Raw genomic sequence first — 13,312 nt, 5'->3', positions numbered from 1 at the left:
GAAGAATCCCTCCTCTTCAAAGAGCATCCACCTCCTTCCCAAAGATCCCCCGCTTCCCTCTGGGGGGGGGGCAGGTTGGGGCACCATGGTGAGTGAGTTAGTTGCACAGGGTGCAATTATAGCTTGTTACAGCCCTGCTATTACTGTAGCAATACTTTCTGAAAGGCACAGCTAGAAATCAAATACTTTGGTGTAAATGTGTGATTTTTAACTGATTTCAGCAAACGTTGTAGTGATTATGCCCATGATACAACAAATATCAGTAACTTGTAGCATGCTGTGCTTTTTTAATTTTATTCAAAACTTTTATATAATCACTCTGTCAGCCTTACTCTCAGGTTTTCTTTTATTATGGTAGCAACTACAAGTCCAGTGCTCAGAATTTGGTTTTATGGCTAGCATTCAAGAAATCAAAGGCAAAGATTTTTTTTCTCCCTAGTGAATGTAATGCTCGTGAAAAATGTTAGGATAAACTTCCCTGGGGACTGAAGTCCTCTATTTACAACTAGAAAAAAAATTCATCAAGGACAGCAGAAAAAGAAACTTCTTCAGACTGTTCTTCTAGTGTGTACTTGAGGTCTGCTTTACAGACAATACACCACAGTAAGAAAGTAACTTGGTCGCCATGCCTGTGCAGTCTTTGGCCCCTACAGAAACAGGTTATAGAGGTGAAAAGTTCACTTTGAGCCAGTCCTCTAGCTAGGCTGTTTCCCAAGATGTTTATTACACACTTTTGATATTAACTACTTACCTGTTCTCTCTTAGACCTTGGCCGTTCTGTTACAGCCATGCTAAACAGTGGCCCTCGAACATCATCACCCTCAACCATGATGGATGGATTGGTAAGCTAAGCATGCCTTTCATGAAAATTGATGCTTTAAAAATTTTAAATGCACTTTTTGAATTGTTTTTGTAATTCCTGTACTTCACTGCATTTTATTTTAATTTTGTATTATTCTGTTTTCTTTTTTTGTAACAATTCTTTGAAAACATTTAAAAACATTTAAAAAGCAAAACCCTTCCAAAGAGCCTGAGCCCCCCAGTGTAGTTGCTGTAGACCCTTCATCTGATGAGCCAGATTCTGTGAGTATTTTGAGGCTGGTGGCTGAGCTGGACTCTCCCTTACTGCTGTGGTGCAGAGGACAGGAGGAACTGCCTAACCCACTGATGCATGGCAAAGCGATCTCTGTACTAACTCTACTCTCCCTACATTTGAACCCTTGTTAAATAATTTCAGGCTTGATCTTTTTCTTTTGTTTTCATTTAGTCAGTTGACTTGGGCTGCTTTCATTATAAATTCTAGACTAGATAGTCCCCCATCTGGTTCTCTTACATATAGAGAAGAATTAAGTGCAGAAGGAAATGTAATCATCTAATGGTTAGATGACTCTGTTCAGGTATACAGACTTTAAATAAACATGTGTAACAAGATGCAGACTCTGGCATCTACTGGATGGCAGAAAAAAAATAATAACTTCATACAACGGGATGAAAATCCTGGGTTCAGTTCTGCTCTCTGACCAGATATATGGTTTCCCTAAGTTGTGACAGAGACTGATTGATCTTGGTGACCTCCAACAAGGTTTGGGCACAAGAGAAGACTGGAAGACTTCTGCTACTAGTTCTGTGAATTACTAATAGCAGTTGGTTAAGACAGGAGTATATAATGTTATATTACAGCACAGTTTTACTTGAAATTTGCCACTGAAAATGTTCTACTTTTTAGTCCTCCTTTTGTATGCTGGAAGTGGGGTTTTTTTTTTCTGGGGCTATGCCAAATGCATGCTTAGCTTGGTGGATATGCTGTTTGTTGTGACAGATGAGATCTTCAGGAATTTTGGTCCTTATTGCCCTCCCAGGCATTGGTCAGCTGTGACCAATATTCTTACAGCAGAGTGAATAACTGAAAATTCTATTCTCAGTGCATAAGGTCATTTACACAGGTATATACAGATTTGCCAGGGTGAATTGGCTGATGATAAAATTTATCTCCTGGAAATGGCTGAAATGTAAGTGAGAGGTCATAATATGCATACTTCTAGCCACACTTTTTAAAAGGAGGTGTTTAGATCAGGGGAGTAAAACTGCACATGATTGGCATTTTCAAAAGTGCATGCAGTCCTAAACAGCAAGTCCAAAGTATATAGTTGTCATTCAACACTCAAAACAGAACAACATTGATGGCATTTTATGTGGGATAAAAGTGCCCATGTACATTGCAAACAGTACAGGCTACTCAGAATTGCCCTTTTATTGGTAACTTGTGGAATGACACCAAAGGATGGCTGTTAAGTGAGGTTACTTACTTGAAAGAGGAGTTGTCTGTGGATAGCAGACTAAGTCAGCCACACTTCAGTGATGTCAACCGATTGTGCCACGGACAGCATTTCTCTCCTAGAGCTCAGAAAAAGGTTCTTCTGAGCATGTGCCAGTAGCTCCTACTGAGCTAGCCCACTTCTTCCCTCAGTGAGTTCCACAGTCTTGGCAGGATCATCCAAGAGTGGATGGAGGATGGGTTTGTTTGGCTTGAATATCCTTCTGCCCATGCCACTACAGGTAAGTAATCTCACTTTCTCCTTGGAGAAACAGGATGAGGCAGCCACATATTGGTGACTCCCTAGCCCATGTACAACTTCTGTACACCATGTAAAGAGATGGTGTACAGAAGTTGTTGGTGCATCCCATATATTGCTGTGGTAGTATAAAGCTGTGCACAGAGAGGATAGGTGACTGAGGAATGGTGAATAGACAGCAGGGGGATGTGTTAGAACAATGCATTTTAGACTTTATATGGTATGCATGAAATGCAATATCATAAGAACTTTGTCTTAAGAAATTTGTTGGGTTCAATGCAGCTGAGGTTTCTCAAGGAAATAGAACAGTAAGCGAAAAATTAAAACGGCAGCAATGCAACAGCAACACTGCAAAGCATTTAACATCAGTATTCTAGAAGAAAAGAAGAACCAGTCATAGACATAGATTGTCTAGCACTGTGTCCCATCAGGACAAAGACACTGCTAGCAGTGGCATGTCCACTTAAGGCAAGTCAAACTTCAGGTGGAGCAGGAGCCTAGGAGACTATGGCTGGGTACTATCTGGAAGTATGGCAGCATTTCCCAAACTGTGCACCGCAGCACCCTGGTGAACTGCAGCAAAACTTTTGGGGAGCTGTGGCATATCCCAACTTCCTTTCCGCCCAAAGCGCTAGTGCAAACAGAAGCGGCAGAAAAACAACAAAAAAAGCAAGCGCAGTTCTGCCAGTCCTCTGCCATATTTGGTCCTTCAGTTGAGGAGAATTTTGTGTGCAGGAACAGCCACCATACATTTTGGAGTGTCTTCTCAGAGTTTTCTGGTGTTTGTAGTCCTTGTGGGATTGTAACAGTACAAATTCCAGCATGCTTGGGAAGGAATTCACCTCAGCTGGTTAAGTACTCTTTGGTGTACATAGAGTTAACTGGGCATATTTGTCTGGAGGAAATGTGGAAGACAGCTGTGGTGAATACCCTCATCTCTGCTGTAGACTTATATAGGTCTTTTTTTCTGTTTGTACATACCAGTCAATGGCCTGGATAATGACTTTCATTTTAGCCACTGTGCTAACAAAGGTTGGCCCAACCATTAGGCAAGACTAGGTGGTCCCTTAGGATAGAAACATCTGTGGGGGCAGCAAAGAGCAGCTGCAGTCAAAGCAAAACAACAAATCCTGACAGCCACAGAAACTCAAGTGAGTACTTTGACCTGCAGGAAAGGTGGGCAGTTTTTAAATAGCCCATTTACCTGGATAAATGACTTTTGGAAATTTGCCATCATTTGTGTGTGTGATGCACACCCATCAACATTTAATATTTGAACATATGATGTCTTTGATGGGGTTAGATTAGGGACCTGAAAGTTAATTGTGGGGGGAGGGCATCAGACTCATCTACAGCATCCAATACCCTTGCACCAGCCCAGATGTTGACAGTGGATGACTTGGTTTAGGTGCATATATTTGGATAACTGTATGGGAGTACACAGCAGTTGTGTTATTTACTATATATCCTGTCAGTGCATAGTTTGGTAGAATGGGAGAGCTGTTTTCTGCACTACTCTCATTGTGGACCAAATGCATTAAGTAGTTTACCCAAAGACATAAGTGGGAGGGGGAATTTTATAAACATATTTACAGGTGTAAAGCCTGTTTTACACGCAGACAAGGCCTTCTACAAAATTCGATGGTGGTATATAGATATGAGTATACACAAACAAGATGGCGCATACTTATATACACCACATGAAAGCAAAAGTATTTGTGCAGTTGATGCAAAATGGAGAAAATGAGAAGTGAAGTTTAATGTGCTTTATTCTAGATCTCCAACAATATATCAAATGTTTATTTTTTACTTGAAACATGGCCTTTCAGAAGTTACAACAGTTTGACATTCAAGAAGATCTTGCAGTAGTGTACTGAAACTACATCTATCTCATTTCAGGCAAAAGTTGCACATATGACACTTTTGTGTTCATGCGGTGTAGTTCGATTGGAGCAAGAGCGGATGTATGGGCGTATTTTATGTGCATGTGTTCAGCATGAGTAGTATACATGTACACATTTACAACTGCCTTGAAGCAGGTATAAATATGTGTGGTCAGCATTTGGGTGGTGCTATTAGAATTGGATCTGTGAGCCTATTAGGCGCATTTTCTCCACTTGAACATAGGTGTCCTGTTATAAAATCAGACTCATAAAGCTTTATTCACATATAAAGAATGTTTTGCATTCAGAAAAGGGCATGTTATAAAATCGCACATAGGTGTGCATTCATAAAAAGTAGGCTCATGGAAAGAGTGCACCTACTTTTAAATGCTGTTCCTAAGGGTATAATTTGGGCAGAACTGGGGTGAAGTTGTGATGTTCATGCATTTTTAAAAATAAAATAAGCAAGTACACACACATATTTTACACCTGCCTCAGAGGAGATGTAATTTTATGGGAGCGCATTTGTGCACTACTGGGGCTGGTTCTGGGTGCTTGTGCTCCTTTATAAAGTAGGCACCTTTTTTGACATTTGTACATAGGCCCCCTATTATAAAATCAAACCCTAAATGAGGAAAACCTTTGGTATATCTGCCTATATCTGACAGGAGATGTTGAATTTTGGATTTCTGTTGAACTATTTTAAAATAAGCTTTGTTGTTCAGGTTATGTCTGGTTCTAGAGGTCCCCCTTTATTTCCTGGAACTCCTATAATGAGTCCACCATCCTCAGGACCTCTGCCTCAACCACTCATTCGATTTGGACCTCCACTGCCAAGAGGACACTATGGACCTCGACCTCCTCCACCCTTAAGTAAGTTTACAGCACTTTAATGCTACTGAAATGAGGGATTTCATTTTTTCATGCTTTCATTAGTAGAATCTTTATGTGCATAAAGCCTTTCTTCTAAGACTGAGCAATCTGTGCTTTTGATGAGAGCAGGAGAAGGTGCCCAAAGGGAATACCCAAAGCTGACCAGAAAAATTCTTTTTAAAAAGATTTATAGTTTGGACCTTCTGCTGGTGACTCTTTCTACTTCTCAGTGTTGGGAAATAATAATCTTATTGCATTGTGTATTCTACATATAACGCATTGGCACTTGGGGCCCGGGCCCCCCCTTGCACTTTGGGTTTGGGCCCCCCTTATCTACAGTACTCTGAATGGCTGGCAGGGATTCTCAAGCCCCACCAACTGAAGCGCTCCATATCCTGAACCTCTCTCCCACTGTGAGGAAGTCGACAGCGTGCTTTCCAGACACCAACCCCAGCACTCCTTGCACATGCTCCGTTTGGTTGGGTATCCCCACCAGCAAAGGTAAAAATTTTAATGGGGGGGGGGGGGGGGGGGGAGAGAGTAGAGATGAATGGCTGCCCCTCCAGTCCACCCTGGGGCCCCCGCAGAAATGGGCTGCTGGCTGTGCCCCTGATATAACCTATGGAGCACTGGAGGTCATTGAAGGCTTCCATAGCATTAACACTTGTAAATGCCATGCTCCTAAAATAGTTATTTGCATAAAAGTATCCATTTACCCAAAAAGGAAAAAAAAAAACCTAGATAATGGCATTTCTCAGAGGACAAACAGGCCATATTCTCACATGTTGGTGATGTCATCCATGTCGCCCGGTGCGGAATGCTTAAAAAGCATTCTACAGCTTTAAGACACGCAACAGCGTCCTCACTGCGCATGTGCAAGTGCCCGCTGCTACAGCGCTAGGACCAGCTCCCTCACTGCGTCTGGTGTGGTTAATTTTTTATACGAATTTTTGTGCCTTCCCTGTGGGATTTTTTTCATAGGTTGTCTTTGTTTTTTTTCCCCCAATTTTATATGGAGCTTCATTGGCTCCCGATTGCGGCTAGAATCTTATTTAAACATAGTAAACATAGTAGATGACGGCAGAAAAAGACCTGCACGGTCCATCCAGTCTGCCCAAGAAGATAAATTCATATGTGCTACTTTTTTATTTGTACTGTCCTCTTCAGTGCAGAGACCGTATAAGTCTGTCCAGCCCTATCCCCGCCTCCCAACCACCAGCTCTGGCACAGACCCTATGAGTCTGCCCAGCACTATCCTCGCCTCCCAACTACCAGTCCCACCTCCCACCACCAGCTCTGGCACAGACCGTATAAGTCTGCCCAGCACTATCCCTGCCTCCCACCACCGGCTCTGGCACAGACCGTATAAGTCTTGCCAGCACTATCCCTGCCGCCCAACCACCAGCCCTGGCTCAGACCGTATAAGTCTGCCCAGCACTAGTCCCGCCTCCCAACCACCAGCTCTGCCACCCATTCTAGGCTGAGCTCCTGAGGATCCCTTCCTTCTGCACAGGATTCCTTTATGTTTATCCCACGCATGTTTGAATTCCGTTACCGTTTTCATCTCCACCACCTCCCGCGGGAGGGCATTCCAAGCATCCACCACCCTCTCCGTGAAAAAATATATTGTATATAGTAACATAGTAGATGACGGCAGAAAAAGACCTGCACGGTCCATCCAGTCTGCCCAACAAGACAACTCATGTGTGCTACTTTTTGTGTATACCCTACTTTGATTTGTACCTACGCTCTTCAGGGCACAGACCGTATAAGTCTGCCCAGCACTATCCCATTGTATCATGTTCTGAATACTTACTGTCCCATTTTGGATTTTCAGTTCCCTCTAGGAGTAGAAGTGCTATAAATTATTCCCCTTTTACCAAGGGCATTAAGCGATCTACAATCTATGATAGATGTTTTTGCCTATCAAGCCTCTAAAGTTTGGTGTGCATATGTTTCCTGCTTCACAGACAAACTTGAGTATGTTAAGCTCTGGAACTTGCTGCCAGAGGATGTGGTAATGGCAGTTAGAGTATCTGGGTTTAAAAAAGTTTTGGACAAATTCCTGAAGGAAAGGTCCATAGTCTGTTATTAAGATGGACAAGGGGGAAGTCACTGCTTACCCTGGGATTGGTAGCATGGAATGTTGCTACTAATTGGGTTTCTGCCAGGTACTTGTGACCTGTATCAACCACTGTTGGAAGCAGGATATTGGGCTAGATGGACCATTGGTCTGACCCAGTATGACTATTCTTATGTTCTTAACCTCTCTTTTTAAGAATTTTTTTGCTAGTTCAGATTGAACTTCTGTTATTTGTTTTTAATTTTCATCAAGAGGCTGTCTTGATTTTTCGTCTTACTGTAAACTGCTTCAAACTTTTTGGTGTTAGCGGTATATAAACTAAACTGTAATCTTAAGTTTTAGATTCATTTCCCACACTTCTTTCTTTTTCCACGCTCAGTAAGTCCTCTTAGGTCTGAACTCCAGTTGGGTTTTTCTTCCTTGTTTTTCTTGGTGACTTGCCCTTTTTTAAGGTCACCATCGAGTTGTTTGATTTGGTCATGGCTGTTTTCTCTTCCATGTCATTGAAGGTTCCCAGTGGCTTCAAGCGCTGTGCCCAATGCAGTCGGACCATCTCTTGTAAGGACACCCATTCTTGGTGTCTCCAGTGTTTGGGGCCTGAACATACCTCTTCCAGCTGTGTTCTTTGCCTTTGTATGAAGAAAAGGACTCAGCTGGCCAGAGAGGCTCAAAAAGAGAAACGTTTTGGATCCCGGTCCGAATCCTTGAAGTTGGCATCAGTATCTCCCCTTGCCTAGGAATCAGCTGTCAGTGACATCACTGACGTCAGTGCATTCTAAACTGCCTAGCAGACCACCTCCGAGGGAGCCACGGTACCAGGCACATTAGAACGTTGGAAGTGAGAATTATTATATAGGATGTAAACAAATCAACACATCAGTAGTCTGTTAGGACAGTTTCTAAAACAGCACCTAAATAGCTAACTTTGGTGCTTAGTTATACGTTGAGTGAATAAATATTTTCTCCAGTTTTTTCTAAATATACTACTTATTTATCTTCATTGCATGCCCCCTAGTCCTTGTGCTTCTGGAAAGAATTAACAAGTGATTCACATATACTTGTTTCACCCAGCTCATTGTTATATAGATTTCTATCATATTTCCCCTCAGCCATCTCTTGTCCAAGCTGAAGAGTCCCAACCTCTTTAGTCTTTTTTATAGAGGAGTTATTCCATCCCTTTTATCATTTTGGTCGTCCTTCTCTGTACCTTTTTTAATTAAGCTATATCTTTTCAGAGATGTGATGACCAGAATTCCACACAGTATTTGCAATTTAACCATGGAGCTAAACAATGGCATTTTAATACTCTCTGTTTTATTATACACTAGTAAAAAAGGCCCGTTTCCAAAACAAATGAAACGGGCGCTAGCATGTGTTTTTTTTTGTTTTTTTTTTTCTTTTTCTGTTTGATATTAAGGGATATATTTTTTTTTAAAAAGGAAAAGAGTTTTTTTTTTTTAAGTTGTAAAGTCTGTATGAGTGTTTGTGGTTTTGAGGGGGGGTTGTGGGGGGTCTATGGGTGTATGCTATTTTTTTTTGGGGGGGGAGAGGTGTTTGTGGGGTAGGGTAGCGTTGTTCTGTATGAGTGTTTGTGGTTTTGAGGGGGGTTGTGGGTGTGTGTGCCATTTTGTAGGGGGGTGTTTGTGGGGTAGGGTTGTTCTGTATGAGTGTTTGTGTTTTTTGGGGGGGGGATTATGGGATTCTGTGGGTGTTTGTAAGAGAGAGATGTAGGTTTTTACTGTTTCAGTTTTTGTATTAAGGGGGTTGGGGGAGGGAGTGTGTGTGTATGAGTGTGAAAGCAAGATGTTGTCTGTCCATGGCAGTGTGTGGCATTTTGGGTGGTGGGCAGTTTGGTTGTATGTATGTGTGTTAGTGAGTGATGCTGATTGTCCATATTAGATGTGGGGTTTTTTTGTGGCTGGTAGGGGGTGATTCTCTGCGTGTGAGTGTGATACAGTAATCTTAATTCAGCAGGGCACTCTGATGTGGTATTTGTAGGCACTTGTATTTTTGTTGAAACCAGAGGGATCCGTTGCAGGCAGGCAGTAGGAGTAGATATGGGTTTTTTTTCGAGTGTGGAATGTGGGTGGTGTTCTGTAGGGGGGGACGGGGCTGAGGGCGCATGTGTCTGGAGGTCTCCTTGTAGGCACTGATTTCAGCTGGGCACTCAGGTGGGCTATTATCTGTTTTTTTTAGGGGGGGGTTGGGCGCCGGAGGTTTCCGTTTGGGTGGTTTTTTTTTTGGGGGGGGGGGGGTTGGTTTGGTTTTAGTGTGGAATGTGGGTGGCATTCTGTAGGGGGGGCGGGGCTGAGGGCGCATGTTTTTGGAAGTCTCTGTTGTAGGCAGTGAACGCCGGCTTGGAGACTCACCGCATGAACAGCTTGCAGAGTAAGGTCCGCGATGTAGTGGTTGTTTAGTGGCGTTCTTCGTCCGCGCTTTCCTCGCGGTTGGTCCCCCTGCTGGTAACTACCCCCTCCTCAGGAAAGGGCGGGACTCGTGTGTGTTTTTTTTTTTTTCCCTGAACGCCGCTGCATTTTCTTCGCTGTCCCACTCCTGCTCCTCTGCAGCACCAGTCCCATTCAAAGGCTTGGTGGTTTCTAAGTCCATGTGAGTGTTTGGGAGGTGGAACCGTACTTTGTGTGCATCACCTGAGGCACAGCCAATCAGCAGCGCGTGGGCGGGGCAAACACTGATGTTCAAAAAGTGGTCTCTGCCGCCTCACTTTAGAACGTTGGGAAAGTGAGGCTTCATTAGAATGTTGGAGGTGTGTTTTATATAGAGAGATTTATTTTCTAATGATTCCTGTCATTCTGTTTGCTTTCTTGGCCGACACTGCACAGAGGATTTAGGGGCTCATTTTCAAAGAATTTACTTACAAAGTTCCATAGGTTACTGTGAGGCTTATTTTCAAAAGAGAATAATGTATAAAAGGTGGCATAAATCTGCATTTGGACGTTTTTCTCCAAAAACATCCAAATTGGTATTTTTGAAACTAATTTTTAGATGATTTTCTATGAAGTCCATCAGAAGTGCATTCAAATCACAAGGAGGGGGAGAGCGGTGACGTCACGCTAAGCAATGGCAGCGTGAGTGAACAGCTCCGCATTCCTCACAGACAGACTCATAAAATATACCGGATTACGGCGAGTTCGCGCTGAGTGGACTGCACATAGTGCTAGCGGAAGGGTGTTCACAGCGAACGATGGCGGGGAAAGAAGCCAATACTTCGCGTAAATCCTTGAAAACTTTCGCTTACCAACCTCATACTGCTGGAAGCAAGATGGCGCCGGGCGAGGGATCCTCACAGGCCGACAATGTGCGCAGAGAGACAGAGGTGGACGGAGATTTTAATCCAAGCGATTTCCGAGCACTGCTTGAAGAGATCAGAGCAGATGTAAAAGCTGGTCGTGAGGATATTACAAAACTGGCAGCGGAACTCCGAGGTGAATTAATGGAAATGGGCCGACGCGTGGAAGACGTGGATGAACAGGTGGAAGAACAACAAGAGTCACTGTGCTCGTTAGAGGCCACCGTGAGGGAACAACAAGAGCTTGGTAAGGTCATCATGGATAAGATAGAAGATCTAGAGAATCGCGGCAGGAGATCAAACATTAGGATTCGGGGTATACCGGAGCAGGCGGACTATATGAATTGTGAACAAGTGACACAGCAAGTGGCTAGTATGTTATTATCGGAAGAGGGCCAGGAGGTGAGCCCAGAGAGTATCAAAGTAGACCGGGCACACAGAGAGCTAACACATGCAAGGGCCAACGTGCCTAGAGACATAATTGCATGTTTTGCAGATTACAAAACAAAAGAAAATGTTCTGCGGAAAGCACGTCAGAAAGACTGTATAAAATGGGACTCCTTCCCTATTGAATTGTACCAGGACCTGGCCCCGATGACACTAAAACGCCACGCAGAGATGCGGAGCTTTACTAGATACCTTCGAGATCAAGGAACACCATACCGGTGGCAGCACCCATTTGCGTTGGCATATAGGAAAGAAGGAAGTTGGCACAGAGTCCAGAGCGTGGAAGAGGCCCATGCGATATGGCCGGAGGTGGAAGCACCGGTGGAAAGAGCGGCAAGCAACAAAATGGTGGAACCGAGGCTGAATCGCCAGCGATGGACCCGAGTGGCCAGGGGTAAAGGACATCTGACCAGACAAAAATCAACCCAACAGCTGGAAGCTACAACTAAGACTGTGCCATGATCACTCTTGAGAGGACTTGAAAACAGATAAGATGATAGATATGTGAAGATCTGGTAATGCTTTAATGGAATGTTTAGTTGAAGTTATGTGAGACATGTGTTAGGTCACCGTTCTCTCACTTTAGTGGAGAGACAATTCTGACCTACTGGATGGACTGGGAAGGGGGGGGAGGGGGAAGGGTTGCCAGGGTAACTATTGGGTCTGTTGCAAATATGTAAGGGGAGGGGCTCACCACAAGCAAAAGGTAATAATAGGAATACACACTTGAATACCCCATGGCAAACATAGTGTGCATGACTTTAAACGTTCGGGGCCTTAATACCCCCATGAAACGGAAAAAAATTGTTTAAAGAAGCTCAGAGGGTGGAGGCTGATATTATCCTGGTACAGGAAACTCACTTGTTGGAACAACATGAGCATTTATTACGAAATATTAGATACCCCCAACAATATTTGGCTTCGAATAAGTCACAGAGGAAAACAGCAGGGGTAGGGATATTGATAAAACAAGGGCTGGCATGGGAAATTATTAAAGTGAAACGGGACCCAAGAGGACGATATATAATACTGGTAGCCAAAATAGGGGGACAGATCTACACTATAGTGAATATATATGCACCCAACCAGGCTCAGGGGGAGTTTTTAGATCTTCTCACCACACAGCTCACAAAATATGTCCAGGGGGAGATCCTCATGGGCGGAGATTTTAATGTCACATTGGACCCTAATATCGACAATACGGGGGTGGCCAGCGGATATACCCAGGGGGAGAGAGATCGGTTAATTCAGTTTCTTAACTACTGGGGACTGGTAGATATATGGAGGGTGCTGCATGGAGCAGAAAGGGATTACACCTGTTATTCAGCTCCACATGACACATATTCGAGAATTGATATGTGGATGGGTAGCGCAGGAACAATGCTGCAAGTAATTTCCTCGGAGATGCAAACCAGAACCTGGTCAGACCATGCCCCAGTTATGTTAGATTTACGGGGGGGGGGGGGGGGGGGGTGATCTGATAGGGGGAGGAGGATGTGGCAATTCCCAGAAAGCCTGCTAGATGACCCTAAGCAGATTCAACGAATTGAACTAGATCGTAAGGAGTTTTTCCAAATTAATGATACCCCAGATATAACGCCAGAGATTTTGTGGGAAAGCATGAAAGTAGTGATAAGAGGGGAAATGATCGCCTTACAGATATACCTAAATAAAGACACCAGGGGAAAAGAGAAAGAACTTAGATTGGTTATTCATCAGCTAGATACTCTAGTTAAAAAACAACAGTGCACCCCGAGCCAACAAGAGGAATTACATAAAGCAAGGGTACAACTGGCCTCTTTGGAGTCCATAGGTATTCAGGAGCAACTGCAACGGGTGCAGCAAGAATATTATGAGTTTAATAATAAGGCGAGTAAATTATTGGCATATAAAATGAAACGGATGGAGAATCGTAATAGCATATACAAGGTACGAGATACTGGAGGGAACATTTATGATCAGATAGAAGACATTCAGAGAGTGTTTGTACAATATTATGAGCACTTATATCAACCGGAGGGCCCCCCATCGGTGGAGGCCATCCACTCTGTGCTGGAAGCTGCAGGCATGCCTTGCTTAACTGGAGCCGAGCAGAATTTACTCTTGGCTCCTATTGAGCTGGAGGAAATAGAGGAGGCTATCAAAG

At 43.6% G+C, this 13,312-nt stretch overlaps 1 protein-coding gene across 3 annotated transcripts in view; it reads left to right on the top strand.

Annotated features, from left to right (window-relative positions):
- The window catches only part of MIA3 (MIA SH3 domain ER export factor 3), a 237,758-nt gene that overhangs the window by 217,114 nt on the left and 7,332 nt on the right, over nt 1-13,312 (top strand). For 2 of the 3 annotated variants that reach the window (XM_030195989.1, XM_030195988.1), the window contains exons 26-28: nt 766-842; nt 1,012-1,083; nt 5,182-5,329. In XM_030195989.1, coding sequence (XP_030051849.1) covers nt 766-842; nt 1,012-1,083; nt 5,182-5,329 — 297 coding nt within the window. The remainder of the gene's footprint in view (nt 1-765; nt 843-1,011; nt 1,084-5,181; nt 5,330-13,312) is intronic. The other variant, XM_030195990.1, reaches the window with a different exon arrangement.

This window comes from Microcaecilia unicolor, chromosome 3 (assembly GCF_901765095.1).
Source record: "Microcaecilia unicolor chromosome 3, aMicUni1.1, whole genome shotgun sequence".
In the NCBI taxonomy this organism is placed as follows: Eukaryota; Metazoa; Chordata; class Amphibia; order Gymnophiona; family Siphonopidae; genus Microcaecilia; species Microcaecilia unicolor.
Note: the sequence above shows the minus strand (reverse complement) of the source record. Positions and strands in the feature narration are given on the sequence as shown.